At 45.3% G+C, this 23,324-nt stretch overlaps 1 protein-coding gene across 1 annotated transcript in view; it reads left to right on the forward strand.

Annotated features, from left to right (window-relative positions):
• Window positions 1-6,018: 6,018 nt before the first annotated feature.
• LOC311103217 (TBC1 domain family member 16-like) overlaps window positions 6,019-23,324 on the forward strand; it is a gene marked incomplete at its 3' end in the record, with an annotated part of 22,594 nt that continues 5,288 nt past the window's right edge. The window contains exons 1-7 of the mRNA XM_084144759.1: window positions 6,019-6,223; window positions 6,966-7,128; window positions 7,464-7,781; window positions 18,070-18,264; window positions 18,639-18,786; window positions 19,614-19,778; window positions 20,116-20,264. Of these exons, the coding sequence (XP_084000885.1) occupies window positions 6,049-6,223; window positions 6,966-7,128; window positions 7,464-7,781; window positions 18,070-18,264; window positions 18,639-18,786; window positions 19,614-19,778; window positions 20,116-20,264 (1,313 nt within the window). The 5' untranslated portion in view covers window positions 6,019-6,048. The remainder of the gene's footprint in view (window positions 6,224-6,965; window positions 7,129-7,463; window positions 7,782-18,069; window positions 18,265-18,638; window positions 18,787-19,613; window positions 19,779-20,115; window positions 20,265-23,324) is intronic.

Here is a 23,324-nt window from a genome sequence, read left to right on the forward strand (position 1 = left end):
TTCGTGAAGGTAGGCTTAACTACAGATAAAATCCCTGCCCGGCCAAACCGATAGCAATGTCGGAGAGGCAGGGGAAGAAGGACCGGGCCCGTGAAAAATAATGTTGCGGCAGCGAGAATCCCGCTGTTCCATCCTCTCTCCTGTCAAATTGATGTTGCCTGTCATTGATACAATGTGTCAATAGTTGATGTAGCCTCGTCATCACGGGCGTTACGCCACTCTTGAGGATACTCCTCTGTTACTGTATCGCGTAGGCTATTGGTAGCCTACAGCTATATTCATTGGCATAGAGAGAGCATTTACTAATGATTTCCACATGGCTATCTCATTGAGTTCATATCCACCTGTTTAAAGCTATAACAGGGTCAAATTATAGGCATATGCCTTGTGAATGTGATTTGGGAAGGTGGGCTAAGCCAACAATTTTTAGCTCCCGTTCGATATTTCTTACCTAGGCTACTTCCATTCGAGCTCTACTTTACTAGGCATAATGTATACAGAATACTTATTGCTCTGTCTGTGTCTGATACAAAGCCTATTGGCTCTTTGCTCATGGAAGTTAGTCTGCATGAGGGATTGCAACACACTGAGAGAGTCTGGTTATTTAAAGTCCCTTTTAGCTGCCCCCAAGGCAGTGGTTTGTTGTCACAATCCAGATGAACAGGAGAGGCAGTTAATTATGGAAGCCTCCTCTATTCAAACGTCAGCAGCCTGACACGTTTATTACAGTGGCCCGGACATGAACTTGAACCAACTGATCTGAGGCACTGGAACCCTCTGCCTTTATAGTCATTGTGGCTGGCAGGACACAGTGGGCTACTGTAGTGATACACTCACTCTGTATTCTCATTGAGGAAGGTTTAGTAGTCTCAGAAACAGAACATCTTCATTTTATCTCAGAAAATCCTTAGGACTGTTTTGTTTGAAGTTTTTCTGAATATAACAACTACATACAGCAAGGCAGAAGGAGACAAATACTCAATGAGATGAATGGCTACAGAAAAAATAATGACAGAATGCAGACTTCACACTCACAGGAGAGTAACAGGTTCTCTGGAAAGCTGTCTCCATTGTTGGAATGCTACAGTAGGACCAGTGTGAGGTGACAGAGGCTATAGTGGAGGAGACAAGGCAATGTGTGAACACACACACTGAGGTGATGACAGCATGGAAGAAGGAGAGAGAGGGTGGGTGGATGGGAGAGAGAGAGAGAGCATTGTGCTATATCAGTCAGGCTCCCTGCTTAGTCACATGCTGAATATGGAATCATATCACACTCTGACCTCTTCTCACCCTGCTGCGATCATACTGACCAGAATAACCTCAGGCTATGGACACACACAGAGATCTGGTTATAACTGTTGTTTTACCACCAAATAACCTCTAACTTCCCTGTTTTGGTGCAGATCGTCACTGTCTATCAACTGGTTAGGGATAGCTGTTGTCTGGGGCGACCAGAAGCAGAAACATGGACTATGAAATGTAGCTTTAATCTGTTGAGGTATGGAAGGTCCAGGGGGGTATGGTTGACACTGAACACCTGGTATAGTGAGTTCAGCCTGGTTTACTACTGCTCATTTGCAAGTTGATTCAATGGATTGGCTTTGTTCTGTAAGCAGTTACCATGCAAATGTCCATGTGAGCAGCTCAGCGCTATGGCCAGAGTGGTTTTAGGATGGTTGTAATACTGAAGTGTAGTGTGGAAATGCAGTGTTCTTAGACAGGTAGCCTAAGAGAGCGACTTAATCATTGTAAAGTGTTACCAGGCCAAATAAATACGTTTGTTGCATAAATGTGTAGTACAACGTTCTTCATGAGGTTTTCTGTTGCCATATTTTCATTAACCATATCTTCAGTAGAGAAAATAAACCGATGGCTCCGGAATACAATACCTTTGATTGTCTTCCTCTGTGGAAATTCCTTGCAACAATGGGTAACTCCCTCTGTCTATACATCAGGATCGTTCCTAGGAACCTCACTCACTCTCCCTAGCCTGGTACCCGGTCTGTTTGTGCTGTCCTGCCAACTCCTATGATCAATGTCAGTCCAAAGACCACAGCAGTTGGCAAGGCGGCACACACATATCTGGGACCAGGCTACAGTACATACTCCATGGCCTTGCCCGGATTCCGGGGTAGAAGACTTCCTGTCCGAGTCCTAATAAGGCAGAAGGGTGAAGTTACCCCTAGATGCTGATCTTGGGTCAGTTTTGCATTTCCCCCACAAATGGTTAAGGTTAGGATTGGGAGAGTGGAATCTGATCCTAGATCTTTACCAAGGGGAAACGTCACCCCGGAGCCCTGATAACAGGAAGTTGTGGGGCATAGAGTTATTCAGAGGAAGTAAACATGGCTACCTCCCAAATGGCACTGTATTCTCTATGTAGCGCACTACTTTTGACCTAGGTCCATAGGGCTCTGGACAAAAGTAGTGCACCATATAGGGGATAGGGTGCCATTTGGGTCACAGGCCATGACTCAGGGTTCTGAGGAAGAGGAAAAGGATGGAACATTCCACACATTCAGGAGTAGTGGGGCACTGGGAATGTGTTAGAGGTCAGCTTGTCCATAGACCATGTCCATGTAGTGATAGGGAACTAGGCTACATTATCATAGGGTCTCACAGAGCAACTTACCCAGTATGGAGTAACACTGATATGCCAGTAGCAAAATAGTGGCCAATTCCAGTCATCGGAGAAAGGTTGACTGGAGTGAACAGCAAACTGATTTTGTTTAGTCATAGTGTAGTCTCTTTCATCAGCCGCTGTGAAAGCTATGAGTCTGGCACGTGAGACCAGTCATAGTGTAGTCTCTTTCATCAGCCACTGTGAAAGCTATGAGTCTGGCACATGAGACCAGTCATAGTGTAGTCTCTTTCATCAGCCGCTGTGAAAGCTATGAGTCTGGCACATGAGACCAGTCATAGTGTAGTCTCTTTCATCAGCCGCTGTGAAAGCTATGAGTCTGACACATGAGACCAGTCATAGTGCACAGTTGTGTGACATGTTGAGTATAGCCATGGATGCTGACATCTGTTAGCTCCTAATAACAGGCTAGGATTTCACATGGAATGAGTGACCAGGTGTGTGTAGTGTGTGTGTTTATTCAAGGTGGGACACACACTTGAACACACACACCTACACTAACAGAGCCAATTGTGTGAGTCAAGATAGTTGACGTGGCATAGGAAAACACTAACTGTGAATATTTGTTGCATGCCAGGGTTGACTTATCGGGGTAAGAACACACACTAATACTATACAAACATCACAGTGTAACTTAAGTACAAATGTCTGTCACTGCCTTAAAATGAAAGCTGAAACTGTAAAAGAGTTAGCTTTGCCATGTATGGTTGTATAACGATAATATACGTTGCTTCAGAAAGTATTCATATCCCTTGATTTATTCCACATTTTGTTGTGTTACAGCCTGAATTTAAAATGAATTTAAAAATAAATGTCTCACCCATCTACACACAATACCCCATAATGACAAAGTGAAAACCATGTTTTTAGAAATGGTAGCAAATTTGAATGAAAATGTAATACAGAAATATCTCATATGCATAAGTATTCATACCCCTGAGTCAATACATGTTAGAATCACCTTTGCCAGCGAATACAGCTGTGAGTCTTTCTGGGTAAGTCTCTAAGATCATTGCACACCTGATTGTACAATATTTGCACATTATTCTTTTAAAAATTCTTCAAGCTCTGTGAAGTTGGTTGTTGATCATTGCTAAACACCCATTTTCAATTCTTGCCATAGATTTTGAAGTAGATTTGAGTCAAAACTGTAACTAGACCACTCCGGAACATTCAATGTCGTCTTGGTAAGCAACTCTAGTGTATATTTGACCTTGTGTTTTAGGATATTGTCCTGCTGAAAGGTGAATTTGTCTCCCAGTGTCTGTTGGAAAGCAGACTGAACCAAGTTTTCCTCTAGGATTTTGCCTGCGCTTAGCTCTATTCCGTTTATTTTCATACAAAAAATCTCCCTAGTCCTTGCCGATGGCAAGCATGCCAATAACATGATGCGGCAACCACCATGCTTGAAAATATGAATAGTGGTACTCAGTGATGGGTTGTGTTGGATTTTCCCCAAACATAACGCTTTGCATTCAGGACATAAAGTTAATTTCTTTGCCACTTCTTTGCCTCTTTTTTGCAGTTTTCATTTAGTGCCTTATTGTAAACAGGATGCATGTTTTGGAATATGTTTTATTCTATACAGGCATCCTTCTTTTCACTCTGTCATTTACAGTGCATTCAGCAAGTATTCAGACCCCTTCCTCTTTTCCACATTTTGTTACGTTACAGCCTTATTCTAAAATTGATTAAATTCGTTTTTTTCCCCATATCAATCTACACACAATACCCCATAATGACAAAGTGAAAATAGGCACACACCTGTCTATATAAGGTCTCACAGTTGTCAGAGCAAAAACCGAGCCATGAGGTCGAAGGAATTGTCCTAAGAGCTTCGAGACAGGATTGTGTCGAGGCACCGATCTGGGGAAGGGTACCAAAACATTTCTGCAGCATTATAGGTCCCCAAGAACTCAGTGGCCTCCATCATTCTTGAAGGGATGAAGTTTGGTCCCGTGTAGCTCAGTTGGTAGAGCATGGCGCTTGCAACGCCAGGGTTGTGGGTTCGATTCCCAAGGGGGGCCAGTATGAAAAATAAATGTATGCACTCAAGTCGCTCTGGAGCGTCTGCTAAATGACAAAAATGTAAAATGTAAAAAAAATTGGAACCACCAAGACTCTTCCTAGAGCTGGCCGCCCGGCCAAACTGAGCAATCGGCGGAGAAGGGCCTTGGTCAGGGAGGTAACCAAGAACCTGATGGTCACTCTGACAGAGCTCCAGAGTTCCTCTGTGGAGATGGGAGAACCTTCCAGAAGGACAACCATCTCTGCAGCACTCCACCAATCAGGCCTTTATGGTAAAGTGGCCAGACGGAAGCGACTCCTCAGTAAAAGGCACATGACAGCCCGCTTGGAGTTTGCCAAAAGGCACCTAAAGGACTCAGACCATGAGAAACAAGATTCTCTGGTTTGATGAAACCAAGATTTAATTCTTCGACCTGAATGCCAAGCGTCACGTCTGGAGGAAACCTGGCACCATCCCTACGGTCAAGCATGGTGGTGGCAGCATCATGCTGTGGGGATGTTTTTCAGCGGCAGGGACTAGGAGACTAGTCAGGATCGAGGGAAAGATGAACGGAGCAAAGTACAGAGCGATCCTTGATGAAAACCTGCTCCAGAACCTGCTCAGGACCTCAGACTGGGGCGAAGGTTCACCTTCCAACAGGATAACGACCCTAAGCACACAGCCAAGACAACGCAGGAGTGGCTTCTGGACAAGTCTCTGAATGTCCTTGAGTGGCCCAGCCAGAGCCTGGGCTTGAACCCAATCAAACATCTCTGGAGAGACCTGAAAATAGCTGTGCAGTGACGCTCCCCATCCAACCTGACAGAGCTTGAGAGGATCTGCAGAGACAAATGGGAGAATCTCCCCAAATACAGGTGTGTCAAGCTTGTAGCGTCATACCCAAGAAGACTCGAGGCTGTAATCGCTGCCAAAGGTGCTTCAACAAGTACTGAGTAAAGGGTCTGAATACTTATGTAAATTGATATTTCAATGTTGTATTTTTAATACATTTGCAAAAATGTCTAAAAACCTGTTTTTGCTTTGTCATTAAGGGGTATTGTGTGCAGCTTGATGAGGGAAAAAAAACAATTTTAATCAATTTTAGAATAAGGCTGTAACGTAACAAAATGTGGAAAAAGTCAAGTGGTCTGAATACTTTCCGAAGGCAGTGTATACTGTATATATGATTTGTTGCTTTGAATAGGCAAATGTCGTGCTGTAAAATACTAGTGCCCCACTTCCTCCATTCTGACCTGATTCTGTCCCTCTCCCACCCTCTGCTTCCCCTCTCCTTCCTCTTTCCCCCATCTCCCTGTGTCCCCCTCTCTACCCATCTCTCACCTCTCCCCCTCCTCCCACTCCAGAGGATGGGCGCAGTGTCCTGGTGTCAGTGTAGATGTCTCTCGGTCGGCTCCTACGACGCGCCTCCTCCAAGGCCTCGGACCTCCTGACCTTTAACCCAGGGTCGGCGGGGTCGCGGAACGGCTTGGACGGAGAGATCATCTTCTCCAAGAACAATGTGTGTGTGCACCCTGCCGAGCCCCTGCCGGGCCTGCCCGAACACCACCCAGGTACAGTATATAGCTGTCTAGGAGTCCCCTACATCAGGGTCGTATTCATTAGGGCACACCGTAGCGAAGATCTTTGCGACGGAAAACGGAAAATAGGATTTCTTATCGGACAAGTTCATGCAGTCCCTTCCTGTTTCAGTCCATTTTCTTGCTTTTGGTGCCTAATGCATACGACCCTGGGGTGTATTCAGTGAGCTGAACTATTCTGAACGTCACAGAAATGTAATGAATAGTGCTAACACGATTCCCTATTCTACCTGACAAACAATCATATTTGTTCTACACCATACATTTCTATCTGAATGTTCTGAAACATTACATCCTCCTGAACAGGCCCCAGCTATCACTATAGCATTCACCTGTTCACCTCTTCCTCTGCTGTTCTTCTCTTTCTTTCCCAGTGTGTCATATAGTAGGGTTGAACCATAAGTCCGATTGATTCCAGATATATATAGATGTACCAAATCTGGAGTCAATCTGACTTCTGGTTCATGGGAAGAAGGTTTTGTCCTGAGAACTGATTTGATTCAGGTGTCCTTTTCTCTTATAGTGTGATCTTCTCAGGTGACCTCGGTGTTTTCGTGTGTGTGTGTGTGTGTGTGTGTGTGTCCTCTCTTTCCCAACCTGATCTCATCAGGGTGAGTGTGTGTTCTTGTGTGTGTGTTCTTGTTCACATTCCTGTGTTCCTGTGTGTTTGCGGCCATGTTTCTCCCTCTCCCTCATGCCTCCCTTCTCTCCTCAGGGTACCTGTGTGTGCACATGGAGAAGGATGAGAGCCTGGGCACCACTCTAATCCTGACCTGGGTTCCCAACTCTCGCATCCAGAGACAGGACGAGGAGGCCCTGCGCTATATTACCCCCGAGAGCTCACCTGTCCGCAGAAACGCTCGGCGCAGGCCCCGCAGGTAGAGTGGGGAGAGTGGAACGTAATGGAGTTCTGTATGTGGTGATATTGCAATAACTGGTGTTATCGTGAAAACTGCTTGTATCGCGATAACAGGTTTTATTGCAGTAACTGGTTTTATCATGAAAACGTATTGTATCGTGATAACAGGTTTTATTGCAATAATTGGTTTTATTGTGATAACTGCTTGTATCCCGACAACTGAGCCTGAACTTTTGTAATACAGGTAAACACTGTTTAGGGATGGTGGTTAATTTCCATCTGGTCTTATCTAACTGAATTTCATCGAAAAAGTTATATTTTATGGTAACACTGTAATGCTAACCCAACCTGCAGGCCCCACTCCCGACACCCTCCCGCCCAGGAGGAAGATGAGGACCGGGAGGAGGAGGAGAGGATCGGGAACGGAACTGGGAATGGGAGAGGCCTGGGTCTGGAGGCCAGCGTAGAGCCCCCTCCTCCCCAACAGCAGCAGCCCCAGCCTGGGGGGGATGAGGGGGATGAGGGGTCCTGTGAGCTGTCGGCTGACGAGGTGAGCAGGGACAGCACCATGGGCTCCGACTCGGACACCTTCTCCTCACCCTTCTGCCTGTCGCCCGTCAGCGAGGCCCTCTTTGAGAGCAGCGGCTCTGTGTTCCTGGACAACGAGAGCAGGTGAGCTGGGGGAGGGGTTTGTGTGTGTGGATGATACAGACCTGGGTTCAAATTGTAATTTAAATAATTTCTAATACTTTATCTGGGCTTGATTGAGTTTACATGTTCTAATTGAACCAATAGAAAAAGGTAGGTTAATGCAAATACTAGTATTTGAAAGATGTCAGTATTTGAACGCAGGTCTGTTATGTGTGCACACATTTGTTTGTGACTTGTGTTGGACATCGATAGGAATAGGGTGTTTTAGTGAAAAAAATGAGGTATTGTCAGTTGGATTTTGTGTGAATTATCTCTGCGAGGTAGCTATTGATATGCAGGGAAGTAATGGAAACAGGAGATGTCGTTTCCATGGTATTTATAATTTATGTACAGTAGGGAAAAAAGTATTTAGTCAGCCACCAATTGTGCAAGTTCTCCCACTTAAAAAGATGAGAGAGGCCTGTAATTTTCATCATAGGTACACGTCAACTATGACAGACAAAATTAGAATTTTTTTCTCCAGAAAATCACATTGTAGGATTTTTAATGAATTTATTTGCAAATTATGGTGGAAAATAAGTATTTGGTCAATAACTAAAGTTTCTCAATACTTTGTTATATACCCTTTGCTGGCAATGACACAGGTCAAACGTTTTCTGTAAGTCTTCACAAGGTTTTCACACACTGTTGCTGGTATTTTGGCCCATTCCTCCATGCAGATCTCCTCTAGAGCAGTGATGTTTTGGGGCTGTCGCTGGGCAACACTGACTTTCAACTCCCTCCAAAGATTTTCTATGGGGTTGAGATCTGGAGACTGGCTAGGCCACTCCAGGACCTTGAAATGCTTATTACGAAGCCACTCCTTCGTTGCCCGGGCGGTGTGTTTGGGATCATTGTCATGCTGAAAGACCCAGCCACGTTTCATCTTCAATGCCCTTGCTGATGGAAGGAGGTTTTCACTCAAAATCTCACGATACATGGCCCCATTCATTCTTTCCTTTACACGGATCAGTCGTCCTGGTCTCTTTGCAGAAAAACAGCCCCAAAGCATGATGTTTCCACCCCCATGCTTCACAGTAGGTATGGTGTTCTTTGGATGCAACTCAGCATTCTTTGTCCTCCAAACACGACAAGTTGAGTTTTTACCAAAAAGTTCTATTTTGGTTTCATCTGACCATATGACATTCTCCCAATCCTCTTTTGGATCATCCAAATGCACTCTAGCAAACTTCAGACGGGCCTGGACATGTACTGGCTTAAGCAGGGGGACACGTCTGGCACTGCAGGATTTGAGTCCCTGGTGGCGTAGTGTGTTACTGATGGTAGGCTTTGTTACTTTGGTCCCAGCTCTCTGCAGGTCATTCACTAGGTCCCCCCGTGTGGTTCTGGGATTTTTGCTCACCGTTCTTGTGATCATTTTGACCCCACGGGGTGAGATCTTGCGTGGAGCCCCAGATCGAGGGAGATTATCAGTGGTCTTGTATGTCTTCCATTTCCTAATAATTGCTCCCACAGTTGATTTCTTCAAACCAAGCTGCTTGCCTATTGCAGATTCAGTCTTCCCAGCCTGGTGCAGGTCTACAATTTTGTTTCTGGTGTCCTTTGACAGCTCTTTGGTCTTTGCCATAGTGGAGTTTGGAGTGTGACTGTTTGAGGTTGTGGACAGGTGTCTTTTATACTGATAACAAGTTCAAACAGGTGCCATTAATACAGGTAATGAGTGGAGGACAGAGGAGCCTCTTAAAGAAGAAGTTACAGGTCTGTGAGAGCCAGAAATCTTGTTGTTTGTAGGTGACCAAATACTTATTTTCCACCATAATTTGCAAATAAATTCATAAAAAATCCTACAATGTGATTTTCTGGATATTTTTTTCTCAATTTGTCTGTCATAGTTGACGTGTACCTATGATGAAAATTACAGGCCTCTCTCATCTTTTTAAGTGGGAGAACTTGCACAATTGGTGGCTGACTAAATACTTTTTTCCCCCACTGTATGTATTGAATCCAGTCTCTCTCAGTTCAGACGCTGAATATTGGTGTCTTATCTCGCAATGGAGACCTATTGAAATGGTTTAAGCATAAGCACATAACAGAAATGCTTTTCCAATTATTTGGGTAGAGCAGCATCCAACTTGTTAAATAAATATTTGAAACTGACTGCCTGAATGCAAACAAGAACCTGCAACTCATTTGCGTAAATGTCCAATGCTTATTTTAAGTAACTGCCAATTTGATCGTTTTCCCACCACTTTATAAAAGAGTTTAGAAAAAAGAGCAAGAGCGAGAGAGAGCAGCAACAGTTTTCTGTGTTTAAAGGGTATAAACTTGAATAATGTTGAACCCCCACTCCAGATGCCAGTTTCTCACCTCACAACAAGAGAATGGATGTTTCTCACCAGATCAAGGTAGTTGTAATAGGCTAAACCTACCACATGGTGGAGCCACAGAGAAGAGGATAAGATTACTTTTACTGTCAGTGGGGGAGGTTCAGACTTTACACCGCATTAAAAAAAATATAAAAAATATTTACTCTTTATTTAACTAGGTAAGTCAGTTAAGAACAAATTCTTATTTACAATGACGGCCTGCCAAGGCTGGATGTGTGCACTCTGTAGGGAGAGAAAGGGCTGTGAAAGCAGATAATGACAAGGTTATGGTAATATCCAGTACATGTATGTTCTTATTGTCAACATGGGCCAAAGCACACACATTGTCCTTCACTAAATGCAATCCAATTAAAGCAGCTTAGTTAGCAGTTAGCACGCATATTCATTATGTGGTCCATGCGGGAATTGTACCGACAGCCTTGGTGTTGCCAACACTCTGCTCCAACCAACTAAACCATCTGGACTAAACCACTATCATGTTGCTGTACTGACTTTATGGCCATTCTCCTTTATAAATCCCTCAGAGGTCGTTTCCACACAGAGGTATTTGGCCAGAAACACAGCCCAGGATCAGTGAGTTTGAAGTGTGTGCGTGTGTGTGTCCATTTAGTGTGTGACTTGGCAGCTTTCTCTTGCACTGCCTCTAACCTTTTCTTCATCCCCTCTCCCTCCCCCTTTCTCTCTCACTCTCTTTCGATTGCTCTCTCTCTCTCTCCCTCTCTCTTTATCTCTTTCTCCTTCGCTAATGTTTCTCTTTAAGCTAATCTCTTCATTTCTTGCTCCCTGTACTTCCTTCCCCCCTCCCTTCCTCCCTCCCTGGGTCTGTGTGAAACTCTCTTTGATTCCTCCCTGCTCCTGGGGTTGTTGTGCTGGGCTGAGTGTCAGCTGGGTGGATTAGAGGAGTGGTCTGGTCCGGGCCTGCAGGCAGCAGCCAACGCCTCTGGAACACCACAGCTCTCAGCTTTAATTGACACTGTTAAGGGGCCTGGGACTGGAAACATGTCACTAGGAATCATGCAGAGAGAAATAATCTATGTGTAAGAAAGAGAGAGAAAGAGCGAGAGTACAGTATGTTGGTGTGTGAGAGAGACTGTGTATTGTAGCTAGTGTGTGTGTGTGAGTGCATGCGCGCATACGTGTTCACAATGCTATTAGTGTTTCACCCCTTTGAAACTCTGCTCTAAATGGTTAAGCCATTAGTTGCTCCAGTACAATATTCTAAACCACTGAATGTAGTGCGTCTGTAGGACAAAATTGCTATTATTTTTCTTAATCTTTAAAACTTTTAAATTCATAATGTATCTCAAAGGCCTCTTGCTGCCCTTTACAATGGTTAGAATCCAAAACATAGGTAATTCAATTATAATGAATTTCCATGCAAATGTACAATAATACATTATATTGTATCGTATTAAAACATAAAACCTAGTTTTAGCTCTCCTCCTCTCCCTACCCTACCAAGGGTTTTGATTAGATGTTTTTATACTGAACAAAAATATTAACGCAACATGTAAAGTGTTGGTTTCATGAGCTGAAATAAAATATCCCAGAAATTTTCCATACGCACAAAAACCTTATTTCTCCCAACTTTTGTGCACAAATTTGTTTACGTCCCTGTTAGTGAGCATTTCTCCTTTGCCAAGATAATCCACCCACCTGACAGGTGTAGCATATCAAGAAGCTGATTAAACAGCGTGATTATTACACAGGTGCACCTTGTGCTGGGGACAATAAAAGGCCACTCTAAAATGTGCAGTTTTGTCACACAACAAAACGCCACAGATGTCTCAAGTTTTGAGGGAGCGTGCAATTGGCATGCTGACTGCAGGAATGTCCACCAGAGCTGTTGCTAGAGAATTTAATGTTCATTTATACCATAAGCCGCCTCCAACATCGTTTTAGAGAATTTGGCAGTACGTCCAACCGGCCTCACAACAGCAGACCACGTGTAACCATGCCAGCCCAGGACCTCCACATCCGGCTTCTTCACCTGTGGGATTGCCTGAGACCAGCCACCGGACAGCTGATGAAACCAAATACACTGCTCAAAAAAATAAAGGGAACACTTAAACAACACATCCTAGATCTGAATGAATGAAATAATCTTATTAAATACTTTTTTCTTTACATAGTTGAATGTGCTGACAACAAAATCACACAAAAATTATCAATGGAAATCAAATTTATCAACCCATGGAGGTCTGGATTTGGAGTCACCCTCAAAATTAAAGTGGAAAACCACACTACAGGCTGATCCAACTTTGATGTAATGTCCTTAAAACAAGTCAAAATGAGGCTCAGTAGTGTGCGTGGCCTCCACGTGCCTGTATGACCTCCCTACAACGCCTGGGCATGCTCCTGATGAGGTGGCGGATGGTCTCCTGAGGGATCTCCTCCCAGGCCTGGACTAAAGCATCCGCCAACTCCTGGACAGTCTGTGGTGCAACGTGGCGTTGGTGGATGGAGCGAGACATGATGTCCCAGATGTGCTCAATTGGATTCAGGTCTGGGGAATGGGCGGGCCAGTCCATAGCATCAATGCCTTCCTCTTGCAGGAACTGCTGACACACTCCAGCCACATGAGGTCTAGCATTGTCTTGCATTAGGAGGAACCCAGGGCCAACCGCACCAGCATATAGTCTCACAAGGGGTCTGAAGATCTCATCTCGGTACCTAATGGCAGTCAGGCTACCTCTGGCGAGCACATGGAGGGCTGTGCGGCCCCCAAAGAAATGCCACCCCACACCATGACTGAACCACCGCCAAACCGGTCATGCTGGAGGATGTTGCAGGCAGCAGAACGTTCTCCACGGTGTCTCCAGACTCTGTCACGTCTGTCACATGTGCTCAGTGTGAACCTGCTTTCATCTGTGAAGAGCACAGGGCGCCAGTGGCGAATTTGCCAATCTTGGTGTTCTCTGGCAAATACCAAACGTAAGCACAACCCCCACCTGTGGACGTCGGGCCCTCATACCACCCTCATGGAGTCTGTTTCTGACCGTTTGAGCAGACACATGCACATTTGTGGCCTGCTGGAGGTCATTTTGCAGGGCTCTGGCAGTGCTCCTCCTGCTCCTCCTTGCACAAAGGCGGAGGTAGCGGTCCTGCTGCTGGGTTGTTGCCCTCCTACGGCCTCCTCCACGTCTCCTGATGTACTGGCCTGTCTCCTGGTAGCGCCTCCATGCTCTGGACACTACGCTGACAGACACAGCAAACCTTCTTGCCACAGCTCGCATTGATGTGCCATCCTGGATGAGCTGCACTACCTGAGCCACTTGTGTGGGTTGTAGACTCCGTCTCATGCTACCACTAGAGTGAAAGCACCGCCAGCATTCAAAAGTGACCATAACATCAGCCAGGAAGCATAGGAACTGAGAAGTGGTCTGTGGTCACCACCTGCAGAACTACTTCTTTATTGGGGGTGTCTTGCTAATTGCCTATAATTTCCACCTGTTGTCTATTCCATTTGCACAACAGCATGTGAAATGTATTGTCAATCAGTGTTGCTTCCTAAGTGGACAGTTTGATTTCACAGAAGTGTGATTGACTTGGAGTTACATTGTGTTGTTTAAGTGTTCCCTTTATTTTTTTGAGCAGTGTAATTTCTACACAAACTGTCAGAAACCTTCTCAGGGAAGCTCATCTGCGTGCTCGTCGTCCTCACCAGGGGCTTGACCTGACTGCAGTTCGGCGTCGTCACCAACATCAGTGGGTTAATGCTCACTTTCGATGGCCACTGGGCGAGCAGTTTGCTGATGTCAACGTTGTGAACTGAGTGCCCCATGGTGGCGGTGGGGTTATGGTATGGGCAGTCATAAGCTACGGACAACAAACACAATTGCAATTTATCAATGGCAATTTAAATGCACAGTGATACCATGACGAGGTCCTGAGGCCCATTGTCTTGCCATTCATCCGCCGCCATCACCTCATGTTTCAGCATGATAATGCACGGCCCCATATCACAAGGTTCTGTACCCAATTCCTGGAAGCTGAGAATGTCTTCCATGGCCTGCATACTCAGACATGTCACCCACTGAGCATTACATTTACATTTTAGTCATTTAGCAGACGCTCTTATCCAGAGCGACTTACAGTTAGCACATACATTATTTTATCGAACCCACAACCCTGGCGTTGCAAACGCCATGCTCTACCAACTGAGCTACATCCCCTGCCGGCCATTCCCTCCCCTACCCTGGACGACGCTGGGACAATTGTGCGCCGCCCCATGGGTCTCCCGGTCGCGGCCGGCTACGACAGAGCCTGGATACGAACCAGGATCTCTAGTGGCACAGCTAGCACTGCGATGCAGTGCCTTAGACCACTACGCCACTCGGGAGACATGAGCATGTTTGGGATGCTCTGGATCTATGCGTACCACAGCATGTTCCAGTTCCCGCCAATATCCAGCAACTTCTCACAGTAGTGGGACAACATTCCACAGACCACAATCAACAGCTTGATCAACTCTATGCGAAGGAGATGTGTCTCGCTGCATGAAGCAAATGGCGGTCACCCCAGATACTGACTGGTTTTCTGTTCCACGCTCCTACCTTTTTTTTTTTAAGGTATCTATCACCAACAGATGCATATCTGTATTCCCAGTCATGTGAAATCCATAGATTAGGGCCTAATTAATTTATTTCAATTGACTGATTTCCTGATATAAACTGTAACTCACTAAAATCTTTGAAATTGTTGCATGTTGCGTTTTCTATTTTTGTTCAATGGATTTTATTCAGATCCCCATTAGCTGTTGAAAAAGCAGCAGCTATTCTTCCTGAGGTGTACACAAAACATAGAACATTACAAAATGCACTAATAGATAAGAACAGCAACACAAATGTAAAACTACATTTTAAACGACTAAAGAAAATGGTGTTTGTATGCGTCTCCACAGTCTGCGTTGTTCCTTGAGGTGTTTTATCAGTTTTCTTTTTAAATATTTTTTTTTCTTGCCTGAGTTACCTGAGGGTAGAAGAAAATTCCATGTAGTCATTTTCCCAGCCTCTGTTCTGACTTGGGGACTGGGTTTTTGAGCTGTGTTAACTGGCTGAACAGACAATTCGGTGCTATCAATACATCAACATTTCTTACAACGATCGACAGTGATGCAGTCAATCTCTCCTCTTCACTGAGCCAGGAGAGACTGATATGCATGTTATTGACATTGGCCATCCGTGTACATTTGAGGGCCAGACGTGCTGCTCTGTTCTGGGCCAGCTGCAGCTTTTCTAGGTATTTGTTTTGTCGCACCGGACCATACAACTGGGCAATAGTCAAGATGCGACAAAACCAGAGCCTGCAGGACTAGTTTGGTTGCATGTGATGTTAAAAAAGCAGAGCATCTCTTTATCACAGACAGACCTCTCCCCATCTTTACAACAATAGAATAAATATGCTTTGACCAGGACATTTTACAATCTAATAGAACACCAAGAAGTTTAGTCTCTTCTACTTGATCAACAGCCACATTATTCATTGAGTTTAGAGACCGTGGGTCTCTGTGGGTGTTTAGCCCCAGGCTCTGGTTCTCAGGGTGACGCCAGAGCTCTGTCCCCAGGGTACAGCATCACGTAGGTGGGGAGCAGAGTGCTGTGGGCAGTCTGGTCTCACCCCAGCTTGTAGCTGTAGCTCCCCTGACGAGGGACATACCATTAAAACAGCTTTTCCATCAAAACATGCTGTTGACATGTACTGAGTGTACAAAACATTAAGAACACCTTCCTAATATTGAGTTGCACCCACACTTTTGCCCTCAGAACAGCCTCAATTTGTCAGGGCATGGACTCTACAAGGTGTCGAAAGCGTTCCACAGGGATGCTGGCCCATGTTGACGCCAATGCTTCCCACAGTTGTGTCAAGTTGGCTGGATTTCCTTTGGGTGGTGGACCATTCTTGATACACACCGGAAACTGTTGAGTGTGAAAAACCCAGCACTGTTGCAGTTCTTGACACAAACCGGTGCGCCTGGCACCTACTACCATACCCTGTTCAAAGGCACTTAAATATTTTGTCTTGCCCATTCACCCTCTGAATGGCACACATACACAATCCATGTATCAGTTGTCTCAAGGCTTAAAAATCATTTTAACCTGTCTCCTCCCCTTCATCTACACTGATTGAAGTGGATTTAACAAGTGACATCAATAAGGGATCATAGCTTTCACCTGGATTCAGTCTATGTCATGGAAAGAGCAGGTATTCCTAATGTTTTGTACACTCAGTGTATAGTCTGTGTATAACACACTGTTATACATAGGCTATAGTGTAGTCGCTATAGAGAACAGCATCAGCTATTAGTGTGAACATTTAGCATTAGCTAATTGAGATCCACTGATGAGGTAGATGACATTTAAAACCTCTCCGTAAGCACCCACTGTTATGTTAGCATAAGCTAGCTTCGCTTCATTGATTAAGTAGACGACATTTAAAACAGGTCCATGTTCAACACCTTCTGTTAATGCTGCTTAGTTAACTGGAAAGACCATAGAGACTGTTAGCTTAGCAATATCCCTATGAGAGTTACGGTAGAGTTAGCATGTAGCGCAGTTTAAATATTTGTTTTAATCAATCAAATGTTGTCAGGTGTTATTACAGCTGACCATTAAGTGTGAGACGTTTGGTTTCTGTATGTTCTCTCAGCACCTCAATGTAATACAACAGGCCTAGTACTCAGACCTGGGTTCAAATACTTAAAGAAATAATTTATAATGCTTTTGCTGGGCTTGATTGAGCTTTCCTGTTGCAATGGAACCAATAGACAAGTCCCAAACGTGCAAAGCCCGCTCATTTGGCACCCCAGACAGGCTAAAGTAAACACTCAAATTATTTGAAAGATTTCAAATAGTATTTGAACCAGGTCTGCTATGACTAGGTTTAGATTGAGCCAGACAGAATCCCCCCACTTCTCTGTGCTGTAGTGTCCCAGAACTCAGAACTGGGACCTGGTTTATGATGTGATACATGATCCAGAGGGCAGTAAATCTGACCAATGAGGGGAAACCTTGCTGTCTCTATCAATCTCACATATTACTTTCCCATATACAGGTATGTGACGACCCGAGACATGATCAATTCACAGCCATTGATTTAGTTTGAAACTGACCAGCTCTAGCTCCTCTCCTCGGACCAATAGGCTGTTTGTGTTTATTATGGACTTAGAGAAATACTGTTCCATCAGCATACAAGGAAAGAGCATTTCAATGTAAATGTTTTTCCATATGACTGACTTGTGTTTCTTAGACCTGTTTTTAAAGTTGGCCACATTTGCAATTAATACGTCACTGTGCTTCTCAGGTCTGGCTCTCAGACTCCGAGACGTGTCTTGGAGTACGTTTTGGTTGTTAGTTGTGTTTGATTTACCCCCCTTACCCAGTTGTTTTATGTGTGTGTGTGTGTGCGTGTTAACGCAGTAGAGGAACTCCCAGCTCGGGTTACGGTGCCGGGAAAAACACAGTGGCCATGGGGGAAGGACGGGGGAAATTGGAAGGCAGATGCTGTGATTTGTGTGTGTGTGTGCACAGTTTCTGTTGTATGCGCTGTGTGTGTGTGTGGCATGCGTGGTTCCCCCCTGCACAGTAACCTCCATGCATTCTTCTAATTCTCTGTCCCCTGGTCTAAGCCAGCACAATCCCAGGACATAAAACAAGGGACCACAACAGGGCAGCAAATAGACTCCTGATATTCAACACTAGTCACAGACAGTACATAGCCCTCTGGACCCTGTTTGCGATATCTAGGCTTATGTATTGTTAGAACGACATTTGTGTGCAATGCAATGATTGTCCAACATTTCCCTTAGACGCTGTTCTAAGGTCTGTTTTGCATTTACCACTAATAGTTACGGTTACCATCGGGTGGGTGTAAATTAATCTGATCCTACAACCAACTCAACTTCTCCCCCCTCCTTTTCTCAGGGAGCTGTGCGACGAGTCCATGACCCATTCGGCTAGCTCCGCCTCCAGCCTGGACAGCCACGCCCCCTCTGAGAACAACAGCCAATCGCAGGGCATGCGGTGGGAGGAGCAGCAGAAGGTGCTGGCGTTGGAGCAGCTGGGGGGAGTGTTCCGGGTCGACCTGGGGCATATGAGGTCGCTCCGCCTCTTCTTCAGGTCAGCCAGGGGTCACGGGGTCACGGGGGGTCATGTTGTCTGGATACTTTATGACTTCAGGAACTGACTTTTACTTTCATAACAACTCACCTGTGTACAGTTGTGTTGTTTGGCCTGTGAGGGTAAAGGGGAAGATTATCATTGAGTCCAACTCAAACGATTACAAAAATGAAGAAGTCACTTCAAAAAGTAGGCCTATATGTATGTAAAAAAGTACTGTATTTGACAATCCAGGAAATTCCCCTGAAATTCTTCTCCAACAGAGTTTGCTGTATATGTTATAAGCCATGTTTGAGCAGTGCAGGAACAATGTATGTGTATTTCTTTCAGCCAGTGTTTCTGTATGTTTGACATACGGTATGTTTTGATTCCAGTGATGAGGCGTGTAACAGTGGTCAGCTGGTGATCGCCAGCAGGGAGAGCCAGTATAAGGTCCTCCACTTCCACCACACAGGTCTGGACAAGCTGGCTGAGGTCTTCCAACAGTGGAAGTGCTGTAGAGAGACCCAGCTCAAAGACCAGGTGAGACATGGTAGCATTGTGGCTAGACCGGGAGACTCATGGGCGGCGCACAATTGGCCCAGCGTCGTCCAGGGTAGGGGAGGGAATGGCCGGCAGGGATGTAGCTCAGTTGATAGAGCATGGCGTTTGCAACGCCAGGGTTGTGGGTTCGATTCCCACGGGGGGCCAGTATAATAAAAATATGTATTCACTAACTGTAAGTCGCTCTGGATAAGAGCGTCTGCTAAATGACTAAAATGTAAATGTAAATGTTATACCATCTTTTTTTACTTCGGCGTTATTATTGTGGCTAGATATGTTATTTCAGTGTTAGCATAATGGCTAGTTCCTTGATATATCTCTTTCTCTCTCTGCCCCCCACCCATCTCTCTCACTCTCTCTCTGCCCCCACCCATCTATCTCGCTCTCTCTTTCTCTCTCTTCCCCCCACCCATCTCTCTCGCTCTCGCTCCTCTCTCTCTGCCTCCCACCCATCTCTCTCACTCTCTCTCTGCCCCCCACCCATCTCTCACTCTCTCTTTCTCTCTCTTCCCCCCACCCATCTCTCTCGCTCTCTCTCCTCTCTCTCTGCCTCCCACCCATCTCTCTCACTCTCTCTCTGCCCCCACCCATCTATCTCGCTCTCTCTTTCTCTCTCTTCCCCCCACCCATCTCTCTCGCTCTCGCTCCTCTCTCTCTGCCTCCCACCCATCTCTCTCACTCTCTCTCTGCCCCCCACCCATCTCTCACTCTCTCTTTCTCTCTCTGCCCCCTACCCATCTCTCTCACTCTCTCTCCGCCCCCCCACCCATCTATCTCGCTCTCTCTCTCCTCCCTCTCTTTTCCAGGTAGTGGATGAGAAGTCATGTATGCAGTTCTCCATCCGGAGGCCCACCCTGCCGTCCGCTGAGACCCACCCAGAGGAACGTCTGTACCGCCGCCTGGACGTCACCACCTGGCTCCGACACCTCAACCACAACGGACAGGTGGAGGAGGAGTACAAGCTACGCAAGGTGAGTGTGTAGCTGTGATAAGACCTTGGAAGACTGACTGAGTCAGTGGGCAGCTTCAGATACACAGCAGATGTGGAACGGTCATTGTTCAAATCACCAGTTATGTGTGTGTGTGTTTTAAGATATCTTAAATTAAAATTACTTGGAGCTGATTTCCTGGTATTTTTACAGTGTTATGTCCAACAATGAAAATGAGAAAAAAATTTAACCACCAGCAGGCCAAATTCGTCCCTGGGCCACCAGTTGGGGAACCCTGGTGTAGTTACTGTAGCTAACATTGTTAAATTCTAGACTTCTACTACCCAGGCTGATCATGACCTCTCTTTCCCCCCCTCAGGCCATCTTCTTTGGGGGCGTCGACCCATCCATCCGCGGGGAGGTGTGGCCCTTCTTACTGCACTACTACAGCTGTGACTCCTCCTCCCAGGAGAGAGAGGCCTGGAGACTGCAGAAACGCTCAGAGTACCACGGCATCCAGCAGAGGAGGTAGGTGGCTGTGGGGTGCAAACAGTATGTTTCTGGGTTTACTATAACTAATGTCTCTCCATCCAGGGGAGCTGCACTGCTACTGACTGTGTGTGTGTGTGTGTGTGTGTGTGTGTGTGTGGGCAGGCGGGCGGGCTGGGGGGGGGGGGGGGGGGGGCAGAAGAAAAAGTCAGTTCTAACCATAATAAAGTTGTGTATTGTATTTCTATTCCATGTAAGAAGGACATTCATAACACTGGAACATATGTGGTTTATTTATCCAAAGGAATAAGGTGGCACCAAGCCATATCCTGCTAACTATTAACACACACACACACACACTTTGCAAATGGAGCAAACAATAGACACACTTACAGAACGTGTTATGGGAGTGCTGGGTGTAAATGAACAGGCCTCTTGGGAAACAACATGTAAACGCTGATCAAATCATATTCTCATATTCTACCTATCAATAGGATGACTACAGCTCGATAGGCACGTACGCACCACACATCACACACCACACACCAACACACCACACATCACACACCATGCACCACACACCATGCACCACATACCACACACCACACATCACATACCACACACCACACACCACACACCACACATCACACACCACACACCACACACCACATACCACACACTAAAAGAGAGTAAAGGATGCAACTAGTCAGAGTTTACATTAACCTCCCAGCGTTACCTGTCTGTGTCTGTCCCTAATCCTCTTTCTTTTTTCAATACGTTTAAATTTTTTATTTTTGTCATTTAACAGATGTCTTACCTAGAGCACCTTACAGGAGCAATTAGGGCTAAGTGCCTTGCTCAAGGGCACATTGGCACATTTTTCACCTAGTCGGCTTGGATATTCGAACCAGCGACCTTTCGGATACTTGGCTGTACGCTCTTACCCACTAGGCTACCTAAGCCTCCACACAGTGTGCATGTGTGCACGAGTGCACAGAATTAATATGATAATTGGCCAGTCTTCAGCAGTATGGTATATTAACCTTTTGAATACATCAGAAGACCTAATCCAAACCAGTCAATTAGAAGCTCTATTCCTCCTGTGATGTGATGTGGCTGTTAGAAAAACACTTGACTGAGCCTCCAGGGGCCACTGGCTCATTAAGACCCTGGAACTACAGTCTCTGCCTTATAGAGGTGGTGGCACTGGTAACACTGTCCTTAAAGCCTGCAGATATAATGCATTATGATGCAGGTATAATAACTTTTATAAACTGGGTGGGTCGAGCCCAGAATGCTGATTGTCTGACAGCCGTGGTATATCAGACCGTATACCATGGGTATGACAAAACATTTATTTTTACTGCTCTAATTATGTTGGTAACCAGTTTATAATAGCAATAAGGCACCTCGGGGGGTTGTGATATATGGCCAATATACCACGGCTAAGGGCTGGGTCCAGTCACTACGCGTTTCGTCGTGCATAAGAACAGCCCTTAGCCGTGGTATATTGACCATATACCACACCTCATCGGGCCTTATTGCTTAAATAAGACTTATCATGAACATGTATGACATCCTTAGAATCATCTCTTTGTGATCCTGACTAAAGACCAGCCCCTGTTAATTAAATCAATTAGTTATATATGGAAATGTAACATTAGATTATTTATATTTTGTTTTAGATGGTCATAAGTTACATTTTGAAGAATCAATTATTGCTTGTTTGATGTTCAGTTATGTGCTGTAGCCAGTACTGTTGAAGATGTAAAAAAATGGAGGATCCTGCTTGAGAGGAGAGGAATGTCCAAATATACCTGTTCTGAACAAACACTGGAGGAGAAGAGGGTTGTGGAGAGTTGATTCAGTTTACTCGTCTATTTTCTAGAAGGTCTGATGTCTTTGTGGTCTTACATGCTAATGTTAATGTTGAGTTACAGTGGGGGAAAAAAGTATTTAGTCAGCCACCAATTGTGCAAGTTCTCCCACTTAAAAAGATGAGAGAGGCCTGTAATTTTCATCATAGGTACACGTCAACTATGACAGACAAAATGAGGAAAAAAATTCCAGAAAATCACATTGTAGGATTTTTTATGAATTTATTTGCAAATTATGGTGGAAAATAAGTATTTGGTCAATAACAAAAGTTTCTCAATACTTTTTTATATACCCTTTGTTGGCAATGACACAGGTCAAATGTTTTCTGTAAGTCTTCACAAGGTTTTCACACACTGTTGCTGGTATTTTGGCCCATTCCTCCATGCAGATCTCCTCTAGAGCAGTGATGTTTTGGGGCTGTCGCTGGGCAACACGGACTTTCAACTCCCTCCAAAGATTTTCTATGGGGTTGAGATCTGGAGACTGGCTAGGCCACTCCAGGACCTTGAAATGCATCTTACGAAGCCACTCCTTCGTTGCCCGGGCGGTGTGTTTGGGATCATTGTCATGCTGAAAGACCCAGCCACGTTTCATCTTCAATGCCCTTGCTGATGGAAGGAGGTTTTCACTCAAAATCTCACGATACATGGCCCCATTCATTCTTTCCTTTACACGGATCAGTCGTCCTGGTCCCTTTGCAGAAAAACAGCCCCAAAGCATGATGTTTCCACCCCCATGCTTCACAGTAGGTATGGTGTTCTTTGGATGCAACTCAGCATTCTTTGTCCTCCAAACACGACAAGTTGAGTTTTTACCAAAAAGTTTCATCTGACCATATGACATTCTCCCAATCCTCTTCTGGATCATCCAAATGCACTCTAGCAAACTACATGTACTGGCTTAAGCAGGGGGACACGTCTGGCACTGCAGGATTTGAGTCCCTGGCGGCGTAGTGTGTTACTGATGGTAGGCTTTGTTACTTTGGTCCCAGCTCTCTGCAGGTCATTCACTAGGTCCCCCCATGTGGTTCTGGGATTTTTGCTCACCGTTCTTGTGATCATTTTGACCCCACGGGGTGAGATCTTGCGTGGAGCCCCAGATCGAGGGAGATTATCAGTGGTCTTGTATGTCTTCCATTTCCTAATAATTGCTCCCACAGTTGATTTCTTCAAACCAAGCTGCTTACCTATTGCAGATTCAGTCTTCCCAGCCTGGTGCAGG

This window comes from Coregonus lavaretus (assembly GCF_964263955.1).
Source record: "Coregonus lavaretus genome assembly, chromosome: 28".
NCBI lineage: Eukaryota > Metazoa > Chordata > Actinopteri > Salmoniformes > Salmonidae > Coregonus > Coregonus lavaretus.